The 23,501-nt window shown below is 36.5% G+C and overlaps 1 protein-coding gene across 1 annotated transcript; it reads right to left on the reverse strand.

Moving 5' to 3' along the window:
* Positions 1-15,916: 15,916 nt before the first annotated feature.
* LOC106799597 (uncharacterized) lies at positions 15,917-16,952 on the reverse strand. The gene is made up of 2 exons (XM_014778499.1): positions 16,949-16,952; positions 15,917-16,785 (listed from the first exon to the last, which is right to left on the reverse strand). Exons 1-2 carry the CDS (start codon positions 16,950-16,952, stop codon positions 15,917-15,919), a joined length of 873 nt encoding a protein of 290 aa, XP_014633985.1.
* Between the last annotated feature and the right edge of the window lie 6,549 nt (positions 16,953-23,501).

Consider the following 23,501-nt stretch of genomic DNA (forward strand, 5'->3'; position numbering starts at 1 on the left):
CTACCTCAAAAATACATTTCCTCTATTAGCATGAAATAACATTGTCTCAAATACCATGGACTTTTCCCTGGAACAACACCTGCTAAAAACCTCAACTTAACTTGTTTTGATGAATCAGCAGACAATTCCTTGAGAACAAAACAAATAACCAAGAAAAATTCATTAAAGGGTTATTGTCAACAATATTAGTTATGAACAAGTAAGAACTTTACTTGGTCCTGTAATAAAGGTACAGATTCACTACTCAGATGGCGTGATTCCTGTTTTGTCTATGCTACTCCAAGGCTCGACTTTGAGCTGAGTGGAAAGACTCACCAGCTTGAAAAATGGCAATAACTATTTAGTCATTGGCATGTAATATCTTTAGATTTATACATGTAAAATTTTAATCCTACAAAATAACAAGAATACAAAATAGATAAAAAAAAACCATTGTTTTGAAAATATAGGAACTCTAATAATTTTTAACAAATCTTAAGAGTCGTAAAACACAATTTTCTCCTAAACTTTTTACACATATCTAATTATAGACATCAAAGGGAAATAAACCAAAGTAATTAAGTTTCTAGAAAAAAGTACCTATTTTTCCCACCTTCCTAGTCTCATTCCAGTGTCATAGTTTGAGAATAGCCGAAACTCATTTCAAGTTTGTTAGAGTGTTGGGTCCTAAAACCACAAGGATGCAAGCCCAAGAGCTGAAGTATGTGATGTATGTTAAGAGAACAAAAAAGACTCTGACCAACTTCAGATTAAATGACAACCTACAAATTACATGCTGTAATATCAATGTTGCATCCACAAGTCACTGAATCGTGTGCAACTCATACAATGAGTATAAAAAGAGAAATCTAACATCACATGATGAATGAAAAAAAAAATTATTATGCTGAATCCATACAAGAGCACACTCCTAATTTGAAACCCTTACTAGCAAGTAGCAAACCCAATTCAGTAAACAAAATCCAAAAGACGAGAAAAAAACCTTTCTACACTATTAATGATCACCAAAAGGCAAACTCAGAAAACCAAATCATGGCAATAGATACGAGCATGCTGAAACGAGTAACAACACATAAAGTAACATACTAATGTCAAGTTCCCCTTCATTAATCCACTCTCCACCCTTACTATAGCATTCTAATTTGACACGACCACATCAACACTCTAGTTTCATTTAGATTCAAGCTAACTGAAAAACCCTCACTATACACCTAAACGAACATACATTCTAACAAACTGTACCCTCAATGATCAACCTCTCTGTCACTGTAATGAACAACACCACCACTGAAGTCCAAAAAATGTTTTCCACCGAGGTAATTCAACACAACTATGAAATATACCTGTCGTCCCTTTTTGGCCTCCGTTGTCGTCGTCGTTTTGGTATGAGCTCTACCCTTCCATTGAGATTTTCAGGTAGTAATGACATGTTTACAAATAGGAGTGAAGGATTAATTAATTTAACATTGGGAAACAAAAATATACAAAAAAAATCTTCAAATCAACTTACATGGGTCTGATAAGTAAACAAGCTTCAGATTAATTGTCACGTATCATAAAGCCTATCAAAATGAAAATGGATCATAATGACCTACAAAATTGGCACATCTTTTCACACAAGAAATAGTTATCCTGTCCATGCAACTTCCTATTGCGAATAAAATGCATTTTTGAATGGATTTGGTGTAGAAAAAATGAAATACATAAATATAAAAATTTATTGTCAAATAAATGCAAATATTTGTACAATCGTGTTTTTACTATTTACTATAACCATCAAATTCACCATAGTGGTTCGTCCTATATCATCTAAAGCTTTCTACATTGCATGTTTTAAACTTTTACAAAATATGTTGCCCATTTCTTGTGAATTGTTGTTATTGTCTCCGTGTCTAATGTCGTGCCATCAACAAACCACTACAAAATATGAAATATACAAATAATGTCATGTACATGTAATTGTTGTTTTGAATAAAAAAGTTATAGTGAAGTACTTATTCCAAGTTGTTCAAGCAAACATACCGTGCTCCAATCATTTTTTAAACCCCTGCTTACTATGTTCCCCATCCAATGCATTACATAATAGTCACACTCATAGCCTCCTCTTTGAACATGGCTTTACATTCAATATAAATAATCATTGAATCGAACAAGTGTACTGAAGTTACCATCTAAACATCACCAGTCATAAATAAGCATGAATTAAATGACTAACCTTTACTTCAATCCACTTAGGAGTTGCTTGATCATTTTTACCATCCATAATTGTCTTTAGTGTCTTCATTGCACTGGTGAGAAAAATTAAACATCAACGTATATACAACGATAAACAATTGCTCATTCAAAGTTTATAATACATTAAATAAGTTACAGTATAAAACTTAACTTGTTAATTGCAGCTTTGATACGAATATCAAGCTTTTTACGTAATAAACAAAACCAGGCAACAACATCGTTCCTAGGACACAGTACTACCAGCTGCCAATGGGCCCTGAATTAAATAGTGATTAGCTAAGTGTAATGCAAACATTTTTTTACCAGCATTTGCATAAATCCTACTTATTGATTCAAGTAAGCTACTAGGTACACCTCTTGTTGAGATTCCTTCACCCATGTTTGTATGTAATGTTCACATTCAGCACGTCGATCCTTTGCATGGTGTATCAACTGAGGCTCAAGGAATCCATACATCGAACCATGACCCAAACTTGAGCTCCACTCATCCATAAGCCTATTTTGAACATAGAAATGAAACTTAATAGTGATGTATATCATAAGGAATATTAGTTATTAATGAATCATATCAAATTTACTTATATCATCCATAATTGTAGTATAGCTATGTTCAATCATTTGTCACCTCATATTATCTCATTTACATCATAATATGTTAAGAAGAAGGATGCATCTACATTTGGAATCCCAAATTTAGTGGCATCCCACATCAACTCAATGGGCTTCTCGTAAATGTCATATAGACTCTTAATTAACTGACGCAAGGGATCATCTTCAGAAAAATTATTCGTCCTTTGAAGAGGTTCAAGCAGTTTCTTTGGACTAAGATGTGACTCCTATATGGTTAATGAAAATAACATTAGATATTTCTGATGTTTGGAACAGGACTTGGGCGTCATTGTCTATAATTTTTTCCAACACTGATCCTTACCATATCATCGGCATAAGCCATGCTGTGAATGCTAGACCCACCCTCACAAATTTTCCCCAAGGCCGCCAACACAGTACAATTTTCACGTTGCACATATAACCCCATAGTCGGTATGACACGACCATAATGTTCCTCGCCTGATGGGTTCACATCAGTTTCAACATTGCTCCCTTTGGTGCTAACACATGCACCTAATGCCTGTATATCTGCTTCAATGAGGGGTGAGTACTATGATCCCATTTGGGAAAACTCAATTTTTATGGCATCCTTCAACTCCTATTTTAGTTTCTCTAGACTCCACCTGTTTTCTTCTTCAATCTCATGCCTGACTTCTTCCTTAAGGTTTCTAATAATCTCATTCCTCCACTTTTCCTTAAGGCATCCAATTATGTCAGCCAATTGTTGTTGGGTGATTGATGTAGAGGAACTGCTGGAGCCACGTGATGCCCTTCCATAGTATTGACTGATTGTCATACCTGACCCCGCTACACGAACACGACCTGTATGCTCTGGTCGCCCAATGACAGTGTTGAGTATGTCGTCACGACCATGAGGAACAAAACTACCTTGTGTCGTCTGCTCTTGTAACGAGTCTTATAACAAGAACAACATATAAAAACATCAAATGAGGTGGTTATTATAAAACACAAAAATTATATTCAAATTATATGTCAACCATGAACTCACAATTCTATCAGATTTTTCTTGTGCCGCCTGAGATGTCATCTGCCCATATTGCTTTGTGCGAGCCATTTTCCACTTGACATGTCTTTCAATGGGAGATGGAGGGTCCTCAAGCAATGGTGTATTCTCAGTTAGCATTTTCTCCTCTTGCCTTTTCCTTCTTTTCTTGTATATTAGTTTTTTCTCAAGCAAATCATAACCCCCACGAGATAGTACGTGGAGGCAGCCATTGTTTTTTTGAATTTGCTGTGCCTTTTTTCTTATTTCCTGTCATACACCATATAGTATTTGCATCTAATTAATTGAAAGAAAATGATATATTCCGATACCTTATTTAAATTTAAACTAACAAACATCTCACCTGCCAAGCAAGGGTCTTGCGACTTGCAGCAAATTCATCCCAAGTTTGTTGATCTATACCATATTTTATAGAAGGATCTTGTTTTTGTTCACTGTTAGTGTCAACATAGACAAATTTAGTGGTCAGCGAAGACTTAAATTGCCTCCATCTAGTGGCCACCGTGGACATGACCTTCTTCTTGGCATTTGAGGCTTATAGGATATCAAATTTGGCCTGCATAACATATTCAAGATGTAACATTTAGTGCCTATCAACATTTTTAACTATTAATACCTACAAATTAAATACATGTCACTGTTAAGATGACTTACCAAAATGTCATCCTATACTAGGTCCTTTAGAGATTCTGACACATCTTTCCAACTGCTATGTATAATAGGAATCTTTTCTCAAGCTACGACCCCTAAATAGCTGTGGAAATTTTGTTTTTGTGGGCCTGATCCTCTTCCAGTTGCAGGATCGACATTAATCGTTGGTTGGGGCTGATCTAAGGTTCTTAAAGTCAACCTTCTCAACCGTGTGGATTGTCTAGTCTTCTTAGGGGTAACCTCTGAATGACCATCTGAATGCGAAGGGGACCTTAGCGGTGTTGCCATGACCCTGTGCAAATAAAACAAATTCGTTAATGTACATAAATTACAAATAGCATAAACGTAACAAATTGTAAAAATTCACATAAAAGAAATGGGTTACAAATAATGTGATATGATAAACATTACTTTGACATAGCACAGTTATGTGGGAATGTTCTCCCATAGACCTTCATCATGATCATTACGATTTGCATGTACGTCATCAACCTCGTTTTCTTTAATTGTTGAAGGATTTTTTGTGGAAAAAGCAGGCATGTCACAAATGTCAAGTGTTGAATCATCATTATGGTCATTGATACCAGTTGGTCTTCCTTGTAGAACCACTCACAATGTTGAATTACACGGATCTTGGACGTAAAATACCTGTCTGACTTGTTGATGAAAGGTTTGTCCTTGTAACCCACCTTATTAAGGTCTACTAAAGTAAATCCCAATTGTTCTCGATGCACACCGGTAGTTCCGTTAACCCACTTGCATTTGAAAACAGGCACCCTAAATTGAATATAATCAAGCTCCCAGATTTCTTCAATGACTCCAAAATAAGACATCGAGGCTTGAATCGGGTTGTTATCTGATACACTACAAAAGTGTTCAAAATGAGCCTCAACACTCAACCCACTATTCTGCACACTACTTTTATCATCTTGTGACTTTGTATAGAATGAATAATTGTTAATATCATATCCCTTCCAAGTGGAGACATTAAGATTTGGGCCAACAGCCAATAGTCTTAATATTTTAGAAGCACCCTCATCAGCAAAGATTTTTTTCTTTAAACCAGCTTATGAAAGTTCTATTATGCTCTTGCAACACTTTCATCATGTTCATTTTTGGGTGCATAGCTATCAGATATTCTTTGTGAGTACGTATGTAAGGAAGAACCTCTTGTGTGCTATTCAAGATGTACAAATGCACTTGTGAGACATCCTGTTGAGTCATTGTTACAACATTGTATCCTCGTGTACTCTTACCTCCCCTTGTCTGGTCATGACGACTTTCAGGAAGCCCAACAAATTCAAGGCTATCAATGTACTGGGTATAAAACTCAATAGCTTCTTTAGCAACATACCTTTCAACAATGGAAGCTTCTTGTCGGTATTGATTCTTGGTGTAACCCTCTAGTACCTTCATGTACCGCTCAATTGGATACATCCACCGTAAAAAAGAGGACCATATAATTGGATCTCCCTCACCAGATGAACAATTAAGTGAACCATTATGTCAAAAAATGATGGAGGAAATACATCTCCAATTGACAAAGGACAATGGTAGCCTCATTCTCCAAATCATCTAATTGTTGAGGGTCAATAACTTTGCTACAGATAGCATTAAAAAGAAAGCACAAACGAGTTATGGCAACCCTAACTTTGTCAGGCAAGATACCCCAAATGGCTACAGCCAATAGTTGTTGCATTAACACGTGACAATAATGAGACTTCAAGCCAACCAACTCCAGATCATTGAGGGCTACAAGGATCTTGATGTTTGAAGAGTATCCTTGTGGGACTTTATATTCCGCAGACATTGACAAAAAGTTATCTTCTTTGTTGTTGACATTGTGTGGCATGCTGGGGGCAGATATGTTCGCTGACCTTGTGATATCGAATGCAATTGCTTTCGTATTCCCATTTCTAACCATCCTTTGTCTTGCCTTTAATGTTAAGAAGGGTACCAATTAAGCTATCACAAACATTTTTCTCGACATGCATAACGTCTAGACAGTGACACACATGTAGATTAGACCAGTATGGAAGATAAAAGAATATTGACCTTTTCTTCCATATGTTCGTCTCAGTTGATGTCTTCTTTTGGGTCTTCTCAAATATAGTTACTATGTCCTTCACCCGATCATAAACTTCGTTTCCAGCTAATGGTTGAGGCAGACTTTCATTCTCCCGACTTCCATTAAAAGCTTTCTTCAATCGCCGATACAGGTGAAAAGGTTTCAGAAATCTTCGGTGTTTGGTATATATTGTCTTCTTTCCATGTTTCAGTTGGATGAAGCTCGTGTTTCTCTCACAAATAGGACATGCATGATGTCCTTTGACACTATATCCACTTAAATTTCCATATGTTGGAAAGTCATTAACAATACAAAACACCATTGACCGTAAATTGAAGGTCTACTGCAGGTTCCGATCCTACACATCAACCATGTCTTCCCACAATTTTCTCAAGTCTTTAATCAACGAAGTGAGATACACATCAATATCATTCCCTGTATGCCTTGGACTCGCTATCATCATACACAACATAATGTATTTTCGCTTGATGCACAACCAAGGAGACAAGTTGCAAATCATTAGCAAAACAGGCCATGAATTGTGGTTTGTGCTTAAGTTACCAAAAGGATTCATTTCGTCTGAAGCAAGAGCAAGCCTTAGGTTTCTTGGCTCGTCTCCAAAATATGGATACAAACAATCAATTGTCTTCCATTGTGGAGAATCAGTCGGATGTCGGAGCAATTCATCACTTTTTCTGCCATTTGCATGCCATGTAAGGTTTTTTGTATGTCCATTAGCAAACAATCGCTTAAACCTTGGCATTATTGGAAGATACCAATAGACCTTTGTTGGAAAACTATTGTTTTTGCTTGCATCATCACTAAATTTGTCATGCTGCACTTTGTATCGTGATACACCACAGGTGGGGCACTCACGCAAATCTTCCTTTCAAGTTCACCAAAGCTAACATCGTTGACAACCTTGTGAAAGTTTTTATCACTCCACCCAAATCTTGCTTTCAAGTTCACCAAAGCTAACATCGTTGACAACCTTGTGAAAGTTGTGCACCCCGAATACAATGGCATTTTTGAATCATTTTCTATGTTTTCATACAAAGGTGCATGTGCTTGTTCAAAACAATCTTGTTCAAGATCGCGAATCATGTCTTCTATACGATCTCCAATGTCATCATCAATCGGCTGAGTGCAAGAAACAGTTGGCATGTCTGTCAATTCCCCATGCCATATCCATTTTGTGTAATTCGGAATGATATCGTGACATGTAAGATGTGATCTAATTTCATTTACTGATTGTCATCTTTCTTTCACACATGGACAAAAAAATTCTCCCCCCAAACTTTCAGCATTACATTTTGTAAATTGTAGGAATTGTTCAAACCTATTCTCATACTCGTCTTTGCTATTCAAAATCATTAAGTTATCCATCATGCATGCTAAACTCACTTTTGTCATTAAAGCTGTGACCTTATCCCATTCAGGAAGACATTTTTATAGTAAATTCAGACGTATAGGTAAATTCTCTTTTGTTAGATTTGATGAAATTTTGGTAGCATTTCGCATTGGTCTTCAGGTACACAAGATGAAAGTGGTGACATTATACCTCATCACCGTAGTCAAGTATACACCCGAAGAACAATGTGGAATGCAGTATACCAGAATTTCTTCAAATCATGGAAAAGAGAATTTACTTATACATATGAATCAACTATAAAAAAATGTCCCCCCAAACTGTCCAAACGGACAATTCAAGATTCAATACATCGATTAATCCAAACTATCCGTATTAATCAGTGTATTGAATCTCAAACGGGAAACTAAAATTCACTCAGAATGCATGTAACTAGTAACATAAAACAATATTAATATATCAACAAACATGTAATAAATACAACAATTTTAGAAATTGATACATACCTCAAAAGATAATGACTAACAATCACAAGAAGTGGGGGGATGCAGTGGTATGGTATACAAAAATGTGTAGTTGATTACACTCGTCTTAAATTAAGGCTTAACCGGTTCTGAAGAGCAAATGTAATCTATAAGGTAAATATAGGAAATAATCAATACATGAAGTAAAACAAAACATAGTTAGGCACAATTTAAGCTATTAAGGCGTTATGAAATGATTCAACAACAGACTAATAAGCATAATGCTTTATTAAGAAACAATACAAAAAAATATGATTTATGCACAAAATAGAAAATGAAGCATTTGTAATTTCAACAAAAACAAACATGCAACTTGTAAGACTTGATATTAAGAAGGAAAAATTCATAATGCAAGAAGAGCAAACCATCCCCTCAAGTCCATGAACTGTTAGGGAACATGTTTAGTTTCTTTTTCAAGGCTGTGTAATTTGGTTTAAGACAAACTTCATGGAAGTCAATGAGACATTTGGACAGTTCAAATTCAATTTTGAAAGAAACTTTGCCTCTGAGTTCCCCGAGGAACAAAACATTAATCCAAGTTTCTTCGCACTTCAATCGTACGATGCAACCTGAGCGGTTGCTCAAGCTGCAAAGGAATCACAAGGGAAGTTAACTCCTGAACAATTGTTCAGCAAATGATGACCTTCATGAGAGATTAAAAGTAATGGTGTGCAAATTAGAAAGTGCAGAAAATGGAAAACTTATGTGACTTTTACTGGGTGTGTTTACATAGTTTTATGTACTAGGTATGTTGATTAATTTTAAAAATAGTATAATAATGCTAGAAGAATGAGGCATGTCTTGATTTTTAATACCTCGTACTTCTATGTTTGACGTTGTTTCATTATGTAGCTTAAACTGGTCTCTAAGGAAGATCCCTGGTCAGAGAGGGTTGATTTTCTTATTGAAGTAATGGTGTCCTATTATGAGAAGCAAAAATCTGAAAAAGAAGCTATTAATGTTCTTCCCCTTTAAAATCAGAAGATTATGTGGGATGAAAGTCTTGTACCCAACATAAATTACTCTAGAGAAGGTTGCTTAATTACCATTACCCTAGTTGAACTTACAGATCTTAACACTTGATGATTATCTTCTTCGAAATTTTAATATTTTTCGGCTCGAGTCAACATATGAGATAAGTGAGGACATTCAGGAAGTTGTTCCACATCTTCTTGCATATATATCACAGACATGATGGAGGAACAACTTTTCGTGGATGGTCAAGAATGGATGTGCCAATCAAAGAATTCAAAATCACTGAAGTTAAACAACCTTACATTGGAGAAGTCAAACCATCATCTGTGACTGCAGAGGTTACTTATAGTGTTTCCAGTTATAAAGCACATATTACATCACAATGGGATGCACTCAAAGAGCATGATGTATTGCTCAAGAATGGGATGCATTGTAGAGGTTCTCTCTAGCTACAATTCAACTGAAGGTGATGAAAATCCCCCATATATACTTTGCCAAATGTACTTTATGTCTTTATCCTCTTATTTATATTCCCAATGTATGAGTATTGGATAAATATTAATACTAGTGTCAAATCTTCCTATCAAGCAGGTTGAAGCAATCATCTGTGGCATTCAGCCTGGTCTAACTATGGTTGTGGGACCACCTAGTATAGGAAAGACTGATACAGTTGTACAAATTCTAAATGTTGTTTATCATAATTGTCCTTCTCAGAGAACCTTAATAATTACTCATTCAAATCAGGCTTTTAGTGCACCAATTTGAGAAGATAATGTAGGTAGGGTCCTTTATTTGTCCTCTATTCTTACATGTTGCTTTGTGATTTTGAAGTTTTGATTATTTTTAATAGTTAATGTCCTAGTACATTACTAAGTGCTTATTTTGGGGAAGGAGAAGCTCCATTATTGGTCCTCTTTGTAAGAGGGCAAGCCTTGACACAAGGGTAAGTTTGCTACCTTATGGCCTACAACTCACTAGTTCAAATATTGGAAACAACCTCTCTGCTTGCGAGTGGACGACTATTGTACATGCCACTCTCTAGGCTTCACTTGGTGGGAGGCGTATGCATTGGGTCACCATTTATAAGCTTTGTTATTTGCATGTAGTATGATTTTTGTTAATTAATTCATGGAGAATAAGGAAACCGTTCTTATGTATCAAAATCATGAGTTTTAGTATGTTTAAGAGTATTGCATACTTTGATTAAAGAGTCATAGTAATTTATTCTATGTCTACGAGTTAGATTATATTAGTCAATTAAGCCTAGGCATTTGCTATAATTACGTGTCTAAGACATTATATGTTGTGCAAAAGTCAGTTAAAAGCCTTTTTTGAAGTCATAAACCAAGAATTTATTTAGAAACGACAGATACAGATGCAAAAGGATAAGATGCACAAAAACTAAGCCAAGAATGAATTGAAAAAAGCATAAAAAACTAAGAACTTGAGACATTTAACACAACATGCATGGCAATGTTGCTGTACATGCCCCTCAAACACTTCCAAGAAGCTAAATGAACTAGTTGATCCCAAATAAACTCTACAGTCTACAGACAACACTTGACTGGTATAAATTATAGTTCTTTCAATGACATGCACAAAACAATTGCCAATCAAATGCGCATAGTTTTTTTTTTTTGGTCAGCAAAGGTAGATATATATAGATAGAAGTACCAGAGGTACTAAAGATACAGCATAGCTCTAGATTTACTACTGGATTCAAAGATCAAGCTGACTACAGGCTGATAGAATCCAGATTAATTAATATAGATACATGTACATAACCCTCAACCGGCTTGCTATCCTAATTATAGAAAACATCTATTAGGTTGCTAGACCACTGATTAAAGTGTATAGAAAAGTCTTTCTCCTTAGCTCTGAGCCACGTCCAAAGCAGAAACAGTGCACCCTCCAATAGCTTGGCCCCATTGAATGGTTCATTTCGGAAGATGACCATATTCCTTTGCTGCCAAATCGACCAGGTCAGGGCTATCCACCAGCTCTTCCATCTATTGTATGTCTTTGTTCCGGGCCTCCCATTGACATGCTGCATAAAGTGTTGTCTTGGAATTATAGAGTGCACCCCCAAGGTTTGAACCCATGATTGGGATTCCCACCACAAAGGTTGTGTTGCTCTGCAGTCAAAAAATATATGGGATGCATCTTCCTCCTTATTTCTGTAGAAAGGACACATGCTGTCTTCCAGCTCTACCTGTCTCCTTCGAAGGTTAGCTTTAGTTGGTAAACGATCACGAATTAGCCTCCATGCAAAGAATGAGACCTTAGCTGGTATCTTTAGCATCCATAGGTCATGAAGTGCCCCATCCTGATTTTCATCCTCTGAATCACCCTGCAACAGATTATAAACACTCCTTGTGGAGTAATGGCCATTAGGCTCATGCTTCCACACCCATAGGTCAGGGGCTTGTTGCTGGACTTCCACCTGAGAAATCTCCTGCATAAATTCAACAGCAGAGTCGACTTCGTTGTCAAATAAAGACCTTCTCCATGCAAACTTCCATTCCCATTTTGTTTCAGAAAAGCTACCCACTTACTGAATGAGTGTATGTTGCTGGCGTGATATCTGATACAACCTAGGATATTTCAGCATTAATGCTAATCCATGACTAGACCAGCAGTCTTCCCAAAATTTAATTTTATCCCCACTCCCCACTTTCCATGTTGATCCAGTTTCCAGAACATTATTCAGCTGATTTTCTTGAAGTACTGTCATTAGGTCCTGCCACCATAGTGACTCATTAGTGCCTCTTTTTCCTTCTAGCAATGATCTCCACCCGCCATACTTAGACTCCAATATTCTGGCCCATAGCTCTTTGTTATGGTGAAACATATCCCACCGCCATTTTCCAAGTAATGCTTTGTTGAACGTCCTAACATCTTTTATACCCAGCCCTCCCTTTTCTTTTGGTAAGCAAACTGATTCCCACTTCACCCAGGCTATCTTCCTTTGATCCCAACCTCCTCCCCATAGGAACCTTCGCTGAATTTTGATCAGTTTCGCCGCTGTTTTGCTAGGTAACCTGAAAAAAGAAAGAAAATAGATTGGGGTAGATGATAGGGTGGATTGTATAAGGGTCACTCTCCCCCCAAAGGACAGACATCTTTGTTTCCATGTAGATAGCTTTCTCTCACACTTTCTAACAACTGGATCCCACAACTCATTATGCCTTGGGTTTGCCCTAATAGGAATGCCCAGATAAATAAAAGGCAAGGTCATAATACTGCAGTTCAAGTGATCAGCTGCTTCTTTAGTCCACTGGTCAGATTTTCCAAATGCCATAAAACAGCTCTTTGCAAAGTTTATTTTAAGCCCGGACGCAAGTTCAAAACTCCTCAAAATCACTTTGATTGCCTTGATATTTTGCAGTGTAGCCTCCCCAAAAAATATAGTGTCGTCAGCATATTGTAAAATGCTGACTGGAATGTTGTCTTTCCCCACAGCAAATGCAATGAATAGCTTCTTGTGGATTGCTTCTCTCATGAGTCCAGTTAGGCCTTCCGCAATAATGTTAAACAGCAAAGGTACTAGTGGGTCACCTTGTCGAAGACCTCTCGGTGGAGTAAATTGTGGAGTAGGACTACCATTTACCAAAATGGATACGGATCCATTGGATCCATTTATTGCCAAAGCCCATCCTACGCATCATGTATATTAGAAAATCCCAAGAAACTGAGTCGTAGGCCCTTTCAAAATCTGCTTTAAATACCAGGCATGCTTTATTGCCTCTCTTTGCTTCCTCCACCACTTCATTGGCAATGATTGTGCTATGCAGTAGCTGCCTTCCAGCTATAAAGGCAGATTGCCTTCCATCAATGATTTTCGGCATGACTCTCTTCAGTCTATTAGATAAAAGTTTGGCCACGATCTTATAGACATAACCTATTAAGGAAATAGGTCTGAAATCCTTGAGATTTTGAGGGTCTGGTACTTTAGGCACTAAGGTAATAAAAGAGGCATTGCTTCCTTTGGGGAAGATCCCATTTGCATGGAATTCGAAGAGGAAACGGGTGATATCTGGTTTCAAGAGCTGCCAAAACTGCTTGATGAACTTGAAATTAAGTCCATCCGAGCCTGGACTCTTCTCATTGCCGCACTCCCATACTGCCCTCTTAATTTCTTCCTCAGAAAAACACCCTACCAGCAACTGATTTTGCTGCTGGTTAATGCTCTTAAAACTGACACCATTCAACTGCGGCCTGATAGACTCATGTTCTTGAAAGCGCTGTTGAAAAAACCGATAAATTTCCTCTTTCACTTTGGCTGGTTCATCAACCCATACACCATCAATAATCACTCCATTTACTGCATTGCATCTCCGGTTTGAATTAAGCAACAAATGGAAATAATGAGAGTTGTTGTCTCCTTCCTTTATCCACCTTGACCTTGCTTTCTGCCTCATTAGTGACTCATGGGATTGAGCTGCTGTCCATAGATCCTGCTGGAGCATTTTCTTTTTCATACATTCTTCAGGGGTTAAGGTCCTATCAGCTGACTCAGTTTCCAGTTTATTAATTTCTGCCTCTATGTTCTGAACCCTCTTAAATGTGACTCCAAATTGTTCCTTATTCCATAGCTTCAGCCTCTCTTTGAGACATTTGATTTTTTCTTTGAGAACAAATCCTCCCTATCCTCTTGGTTGTGACTGTGACCAGCAATTAATTACCACATCCTTGAAAGACTTGTCTTGAAGCCAACAATCCAGCATCCGGAAAGGCTTAGGCCCCCAATCCACATTCTTAGAGATGAGTAAAATTGGGCAATGATCAGAAAAATTCCTACTCAGGGTGAATTGTGTGCTTCCTGGCCATTTGGTAAACCATTCAACTGTTACAAGTGCTCTATCCAGCCTACTCTTTGCAGCCCCATTAGGTCTAAACCAAGTGAATTTACTCCCCACATGCGGTGGCTCTTCTAGTTCCATATCCGCTATCCATTCATTGAAAAGACTGATATGTCTGCCTTCTGCCCAATGTTGGGATATACCCACCCTTTCTAATGAGGTTCTGACACTATTAAAATCACCCAGCAAGCACCAAAGGTCCTGTGGGTTCATACTTTTGAGTTGTTTGAGTGAGTCCCATAGATCTCTCCTATTCTGAGCATCACAAGGGGCATACAGGTTAACGATATAAACCTTCTGCGCCTCATTAGTCCAGACCTCTTCTAGTAGAATGAATCCCCTACCTATAACCTTACTCTCCACTTTCAGTCTTTTCTCGTTCCACAAACACAATAATCCTCCCGCCGTGTTTGTTGAAGGCTGCATTTCCCAACATACATCAGCCTCTCCCCAAATAGCTTGGCACATGAATTTGTCGATTTGCTCCTTCTTCGTTTCCTGAAGGCAGAGCACATCAACTCTGTGCTTCCTTACCATCCTCCTGATTGCACTCCACTTGACTCCCCTCCCAAGCCCTCTTACATTATATGATAGGATATTCATGAGACACCATTCCTATTTCCCAACTTTTCAGCTTCCTTGCTATCTCTGATTTCCATGTCATTGATCCTTTCAATAATAGCTGCATGGCACATATCTCCTGTCATCCCCATCTCCTGGGCCATTTCCCATTGCTCCTTTGCCTGCTGGAAGTGGTTTTGGTTGTCCGCCGCACTCATTGATGACCCCTCCCCCTTCTGAAATTGACTTGAATTATGCATAGGCTATATAGTACTAGGTATTTCCGAACCCTTGAGGGGCATGGTGCTTTCCAAAGAGGTTATTTTGAGTTGTTGCTGGGCACGATTCTCTGAGTCTTCCTCCGTGAGCTTCAGATAAGTGCTAAGAATACCTTTTTGCTTTTTCCCTTTTCTCGCTCTCGAATAAACGTTACATGAACCAGGGGTCTCTTTCTTATTTTGTATTGGGCTTTGGCTGGACAGGGGTGGTAGTAAAGCTGGGGTGTGGTTAGTAAGGCCCACAGGCAGTGGTCCAAGGTCTGTAACACCCAATTGATGATAAACGTTGTGGTTTTGGGTTGGGTGTGTTTTTAAAATGGAGCGTGCATGTCACGTGGGTTATTACAGGATGCCAACTGTTCCCCACTGCAAGCAACGGTCATGTGAGGCTGTTAACTCTGTTCTAGCTTTTCATTGACCTTTTGGTAAGCCCCTTCTGCCACATGAGGATCCTCCCTACTCCCGATACTGCATATAGGCTCTGCTCCAAGATTTTCCTCATTCATGCAAATTGCCCCTGTCTTCTTTCCGGGATGCGATACTGCTGCAGTTCCATCAGAAGCTTCCATATTTGGCAACCTCGTCGGATTCTCTATGTCATGGGTCTTCGCACAGTGGTTATTGTCCACTGGATGGTCAGGGGTGGTCGTGGCGGGGTTGGGTGATGGACCGCTGGGTAAAATCGACATTCTTCTGTTCGCTGTGGTAGCGGTGGGGTTGCCGTCAACCCATTCCGGTGTGATTGCATGCCCCGCTCCGCTTACAAGCTTCGCAAGGGCTTCCATGGGGTCCTAACGAGTACCCTCGCCCTATTCAGTCTACGCAACTCCTCCACATCATCATCCATCTCCACCAAATCTCCTATCGGGGCGACAATCTTACGGATGCTTGTCGTATCCCATGCCTCTAATGGGATGCCCCAACACAAGACCCATACTAGTCTATGGCCTATTTTGATATTGCTGCTCCATTTCTCCAGTGAGGAAAACAGCGTCGTCCCATGCATATTCTCTTCATTCGCCAGTTGTTCCGCCTTGCTATCCGAGAGACCAAGGACCAAAATCATGTCGTCGCCGAGATACTTAGGCACAACATTATCACCTATCTCCCAGATTATGTCGTCTTCCGCTTTGTCGAAACTTGTCATGGTCTTCAGGCGACCAACCCACGCATCAGAGAACCAAGACTTGGTCCCCGTCGGGATGTCAATGAAAAGTGACGATTGTGATCCAGCGTGCCTAGCGCCAACATCCCCTGGGTACTGCCTTGGTTCTGGTATAGTATTTGAGAGCAAGGCTTTTGCGTACGACGTCGGGGCTACCCTGTGGTGATCATACGTTTGGCGGTGAGTTGGCACACCTTGCCTACGGTTGTGTGTCTGGGTTTTGGGCTCCACTGTTCTTTGTGCATGACATTCCCTCCTCCTCTCGTACTTTGGGATGTTGACATACAGTTTCAGGCCACCTATTACGAGGTTGTCAAGCTGTCTTTCAAGTGTACGTTCGTCGGAGACACCTCTGAACCTCACAAAACCATACCTCTTCCCACCTCTGTTTCTATGTTTGGAGATGAAGATCTCCCAGACGTCCCCCCATCTTTTAAACTGTGCCCACAGGTCGCTCTCTGTTACTTCATCGAGAAATCTTGTAAAGTAAAATGTTGAGATATCTGATCTCTCCCTCCAGGTGTTGTAGGCATGGATGGATGATTGACCAGGCCTTTTACTGGCATAGTTATGCCGGGGATCCTTCCTACCTCTCACTCTCCTCTCACTCCTAGACCTGACTCTTACCCATTGGCTATCACTCTCTTTCTCTCTCTCTCTGTTCCTCTCACAACCTCTCTCTCTCTCTCACACTCTTTCTCTCTCATCTCTCTCACATATCCAGTGCTATTCTTTGAAAGTGGTATACAATTGGTTTACTGTTCAAGTCTTGCACTGATGATCGTTTGATATCATGCACGTAATATCTTGCTTATCTCCTACATTTGGTAGTAGAAAGTTTGTAATTAATCAAAATTTATAAAAGAGCTAAATGGTGGAACAGTATTAGAGGGAAATGTCAGTGACGTAGCAGAGATGTTTCGTGCTTTACATACTGACAAAACAGAACTGCAAATCATTAGTGATTAGATAAATCCTTCTCACCCCCTAAAAATAAAAGAAAATAAATCCTTCTCATAAGCGAGTGGTAAGTTAAGGATGTGAATTCTTTTATATATATATATATATATATATATATAAAAGTAACGTTTCTTTAAAATTATAATTTACTCCAGTAAAAAAGTTATAACAAATTTATATTGTAATTGTTAGCACTTAAAAAAATTAATAATGGTTGATTAGCTTATAGTTTATATAGTTTATTAACGGTTAGCTGAATTGATTAGCTGAGAAAATAAACGTGCCAACAATTTTAAATGTTGAATTCCATTTATTAATTTATTTTATTTTTATTATTTTTATATTCCTTTTTCAGTATTCTACTCAATTATATTAATGTAATACTTAATACACATGCTCGTGTTAAAGATAAATAAATAAATAAATATATATATATATATATATATATATATATATATATATATATATATATAAATTTAATTTAAGAGTAGAAAATAAAGTGTTTAATTATCAAAATAATAGATATTTTTATCTAAAATATAACTCTTAAAAATTAAAAATACGCAAATGATAAACATAAAAATAACGAAGAAAACTACATTTTAAATAAATAATAAAAGTAATTATAATTAATTTTTTTTAAAACACATATACTCAAATTACTGACAAGTTATATATTAATATTAAGTTCATAAATTTTTAAATTAATTTTATTAAATATTTAATTTGAATTTTAAGATTTAATTTATTTATTCAACTAAATAAAATAATAAGTTAATACCTTTTAAAAAATAAGTTAATCAATTGATTGGTTTATAAATCAAACTCCAATTTAGTGAAATATTTATTTAGTCAAACTAAATGATAAAAAAAATAATTTAACTCCTTTTATATCTAGCAACGAGGTGTATCTGCAGAAATTTGAGCTCCAGGGGACATTAAAAAAAAGGTCATGTACTTAGACAAACAGATGTTTTCATTATACATTTTTCTGTTTCCTATTGTAGCTTTGGCTCTACTTCCTGATTTCTTTAGGGATGGGCTGCACATGGCAGGAGCTTTATAGCACCAGGTTGCACATGCACAACATTGAAATAAGGCTAGTGTCTAATTCAATTCAATATTTCAACTTGAAAAAGGTGCATCAATCAGAACTCAGAAGAGGGTAATGTTTCCAAAATGTTATGCTAGTTGTTGTTTAAATAGTGTTCACAACGACCAACTTATTCTTACTCATTTTATGGGGAATATATGGCAGTGAGGTGACATGTTTAAATATGAATTCCACACTCTATTTACACCCATATAATATCAATTATCAAACCTAATGAAAGAAAGATGTTGTCATTTACATAAAGATGAAGTACACACCTGAAGAGGAACACACTAAAAATTAACTGCTTTGTGCATATCTGAATTTGTCTGACATCCTGGAGCCAAAGTTTCACGTGCAGTCTCTAAGAAATGTGATACTGGCTCTAGAAGATCAACCTGAATTTTAGAGAAAACAAGAAAATTAAAGGTGATAATTAACTTAAAATATATCTAAATATCATGCATTAAAGAGTTCCAGATTGCATTTAAAGAAAAATAAATTATAGACAAATGTAAGAAAGGCCAATACATGCGAGGGTCACATCAATGATAACAAAATAAATAAAAGATAGACACCATCTCTAACAAGTTGTAAGAAAAAATTAAATTAAATTAGAGAAACAAGAAAGAGAGAAGCAAAAAATGAAAGAGGTAAAGACATTGACATATCAGGTAAGGCCATCAATATCAGAATTCAGCAGCAAGCTAGGAATTCAAATGGAGCATGTTTAAGTTAGTATATCTTCATTGTTAGAACAAGGCTGAGGCACTAAAATGCTCAACCTGAACACAGCCAGAATAGTTATATAGCTCAACCTAAAAGGCTAGCATGACCTGTTTATAAGTTAGGTTAACCTCCATCGTGAGACAACAAATCTATATAAGCTCAATCCAAACCCATGTATTATAGATTCTGCTCTATATCACAATCCCTGCTTCTTTTTTTCCTTACCCTTCTGAATAGGATAATTGCTTGATATCCCAAAAGCTGTTAAGCCTTGATTGATACACAATTAGACATTAAGTAGAGTTGATCCCACCCCTGACCACCATGAATAAATTTGGTACAACCAGAGCTGGGTAGGCTTTTACCCAGCAGTACACTTCAAATCTATGGACATAGAGGCTAGTCACCACTATGGTTTTGAAAATAAATAGCTTGAGAATTCCCAACTAGCTGTTTGAACTCCAAAGTAGGGTATGCGTTCATTTAAAGAAGGCTTAAACTATAACAACCAAAGTGGAATAATATGGTCCAAAACAGATTCAATCAAGCACCTAAAAACAAATTTCCTGATAATTTCACTATATTTATCTTTACACAAACGACATATTAAATAAAAAAAGGAAGACTACAACATCATTATTCCACTAATTCTCCATTAAGTTTGTCCTCTCTCAAAGGTTAGCTTCTCCTTCTTTCTCTGGATTTGGGCAGAGTTTTCGGTAGGAGTTAGAATCAGTTTGTGGAATGTTCGAATGATATCAATGGCAGGATAGATGCCGTAGAGTTTGTTGACTAGCAATACCATCTGTGAGCTTTACATTTTTTATGCTAGGTGGGGTGTTCCTTTGGAAAATATTTAAGGAGGATTTTAGAAGTGTGGATTTTGGGAATATTGACTCAGGTTAGTTGACTCTTCAATTTGATGATATTGCAATCAATGTGTTATTGCTTGGGAAATGTCTACCTTACGTGAAGATGTAAGTTTAGCATTTAACTCTCAAAAGTGTAGGGATAGCAATTGGATCTGTTTATCCCATAACTTTCCAGTTCATCCATAAATAAATCCAACCAAACTATCCAATTATAAAAAATAAAAAATAATGGATTGGATAGATTGAGTCAATAATATTATTGGATGGTTAATGAACCATCCAACATATTTCTTAAACCATTGGATCATTCGGAGCAACTCCAATGGGTGTGGAGAACCGAGATTGCTTCATCCTCAAACCACCTGGAATAACTCAAATGGGTCCGTAGTCCAGTGAGCCAACCTTGCTTCATTGGTTTACAACTTCAAAATCCATGAAATAAAATTAAAATAATATATTGAATGAAAAAAATAAAACATAGGTTGTTAGAGCTATTGATCAAAGTGAAGCGTGGAACCTTAGCAGAAAAATCACTTATATATCTAGAAAAGAAAGAGGAAGCTTTGTGAGGAAAAACACAATCTAGAAAAGAAAGAGGTAGGAGAAGTGTCTGAGGATTGAGACCAGAGAGTAATTAATCAAATAGAAATGAGGAACCTTAGCAGAAGGAGGAAGCTTTGAGAACTAGAAATGATTACTTTCAATTGGTTAGTTATCTTATTTCTGTTATGATTATTTTGAAGTTGTTGATTTTGTGACTACATTTATAAGTTGATTTACCTCAAAGTTGTTAATTGTCTTATTTCTTAGACTTGAATTTTAGTTATCCTGAAAATTAGCTTAAAATTTTCTATTTTACCTCAATGTTGATTTAATCACTTTTACTATTGCATTTGTTTGTTAAGTTCAACTGTTGGTGTGTATTTAGGCTGTCAAATTGGTTATTAGCAAAACATTAGTGAGTAGAAAAATAGCATATTCACTTGCATTAAGAAAGTTTGGGAAACAACTTGAAGTTGAAGATGATTCAAATTAGTGCAGTTTATTTATGTAGGTAAGTTTGATATTTCCTTATTGGTGTTTCATTGAGTACCATTTTTTGGTCTAGTTGATTGTGTCTTTATGGATCACCCTTGATTTCTTGAAAATGTTAGAATATCCCTTATTTTTTCTACTATTTATTCACTACTTTGCTTTCAGATACTGGTTAGTGTGACTGAACTTCAAGGTATGGGGGAAAACAGGACAAAAACTTTATGGACCAACTACAGGAAATGATTACAAAAACAACCAACTATGTTTTAGCCTCTTTTGCCAGGTTTTAAAAGAATAAAAAACATAACTATTTTGCCTGGCATATATGTTTCAACTTGGGAGGAGGGGGCAAAGGATTTAACAGTTGTACTATCTACCTAAATTATTAGACATAATATGATTTCAATGGAGGTATGACACATTTTAATTGATATAAGAAATACATGTAGTTTGTCATTGGAAATAGTCTCTTTGCAGCATATTCATTAGTAATAATAGGCAGTTCTGAGTACGAGAATGCTACTTGCATTTGAGTTATATGATGAATGTTGTAATATGTGCTCTTTATAATTACTCATATCCATCTAATGTCTACTCTTCTCTTTCCTTATTTTTTCTCTTTGAATTAATCTCCATGCTTTGGAAGTCCCAAGGGTTATGAGTCTTAATTCCAGTAAATATTTCTCTGGACCACATGGTATGGACTAAGGTCATAAATGAAGTTTTTCGAAGGTAACATAAGATCTTTCAGGCATCATGTCCATTCATCACAATGCTAGCAACTATTTCAAATGATGCTTAAATTGAAGAGCTGACATGTTCCAAGAAAACGAAAAAGAGTAAGCTACTTGGTATTTTTTTCTTTTGTTGATGCTAATTACTCAAACTATATGTAAGTATTTAGCTAACAAAATGATTGAACATCTTTTATAACAATTAAATATCAAGTTTACTCATATAATAATATCATAGGTAAAGTGTAATTTTTTTGGCTATTTTATTTTCTTCGGTAAGGGATTTGGTGTTGCTAGGTAGAAACAAGGACTTGAGCTACTTCTGTAGCTTTTGGTAGGAATCCATGTAGAGCTATAAAAGTAAAAAAATATTATCATCTAATCCAAATATAGAAATTTAATTGTTCTCCCTGTCAAAGATATTTTTTCATATTTTTTTTTCTACAAATATATATCGCCTACTACAGTTTACAATAACAATTTAATTATATTTAAAATTAATTTTAAATTTAAATTACATGCACCCCAACTAGGCCTATTTATCTCATATTCTCATTTTTCAAACATTCAAAAAATATTTTACTTTTAATTTCAGTACTAAAATAAAAAAAATAATACAACAAAGCGAAGCATACACACGGGTAACTAACTAGTTAATGTTTAAAAATATAGGATACCAAAACATTACATACACACAAATAAAAATATTCTACTTAAATGAAATATGAGTAACACGTAACAAAATATTTAAATGATAGTATATTCATCTTTTTAAGTATATTAGTTATGTAAAAGTGACAACTTAAATTATCAAATCAATAAAAAAATAATTTTGATTTAGACACTTCAAAAAAAAATATCAGCCAAATGTCGAACAAGTGTCTAAATGTGTTGGTATCATGAGTCTCACACACAATAACACTTCAAACAAGAAAAGTGTGAATGTCCATGATTCATAGGTGTGAGGGAGTAACAAGGATTTGGATTTAGCTTAGAAGAGGAGGAATCAATAGACGTTCCACACTTCCACCTCCTAACATCACCAATTTTGCGGTTTGGATTAGCGAAGTCATTTCTCAAAAGGATGATGAATTTACTGCAAGAGTGTTTGAATTGATTTGGGTGCCCTGGAAAAAGAAGAAATGCTTAATTGGCTTTTCACTAAAAAAAGAAATGCAGCAATTAAACCAGCTCATGGGCATGATGATGAAGACTTTAGGGACTCAGGAAAAAAGATAATGTATTCCCAGCAACGAATACTCACATTGAGTGTAGCCTCCAACACGAGCAAATAAAGATTAATTTTGAATTTTGACACTTGAGTGAAAAGAGGAATTGGCACGAGACTCGGAGCGGTTTTTATAGAGATCATGCAGGGAATCACTTGGCTGCAACAACCTTTTTCATCCCTCACTGCTATGATCCACTTGTGGCTGAAACTTTGGCTTTTCGTTGGTCTATATCAGGACTGCAACAGATTTTAGTTTCTCCAAAACCATTTTTGGAACTGATATAATCAGATGTCATTTTCAGCCCGGAGAAGATCCAATTAGAATTGGTCTAAGAGTAAAACAATTAAAACGTATGTTTTAAGCTCATCAAGTAAACAAACAATTATCATTAATATTTATAAAGTAAAAAAGTTTTATATATATTGATAAAAATGTCACATGTATTAGAAAAAAGTCTTAACATATTTAATTTTTTTAAAATTTATTTTCGACGGACTCTGAACTCAACCATCTTGAATAATCACT

The sequence above is a fragment of the Glycine max genome, chromosome 8 (assembly GCF_000004515.6).
Source record: "Glycine max cultivar Williams 82 chromosome 8, Glycine_max_v4.0, whole genome shotgun sequence".
Lineage (NCBI taxonomy): Eukaryota > Viridiplantae > Streptophyta > Magnoliopsida > Fabales > Fabaceae > Glycine > Glycine max.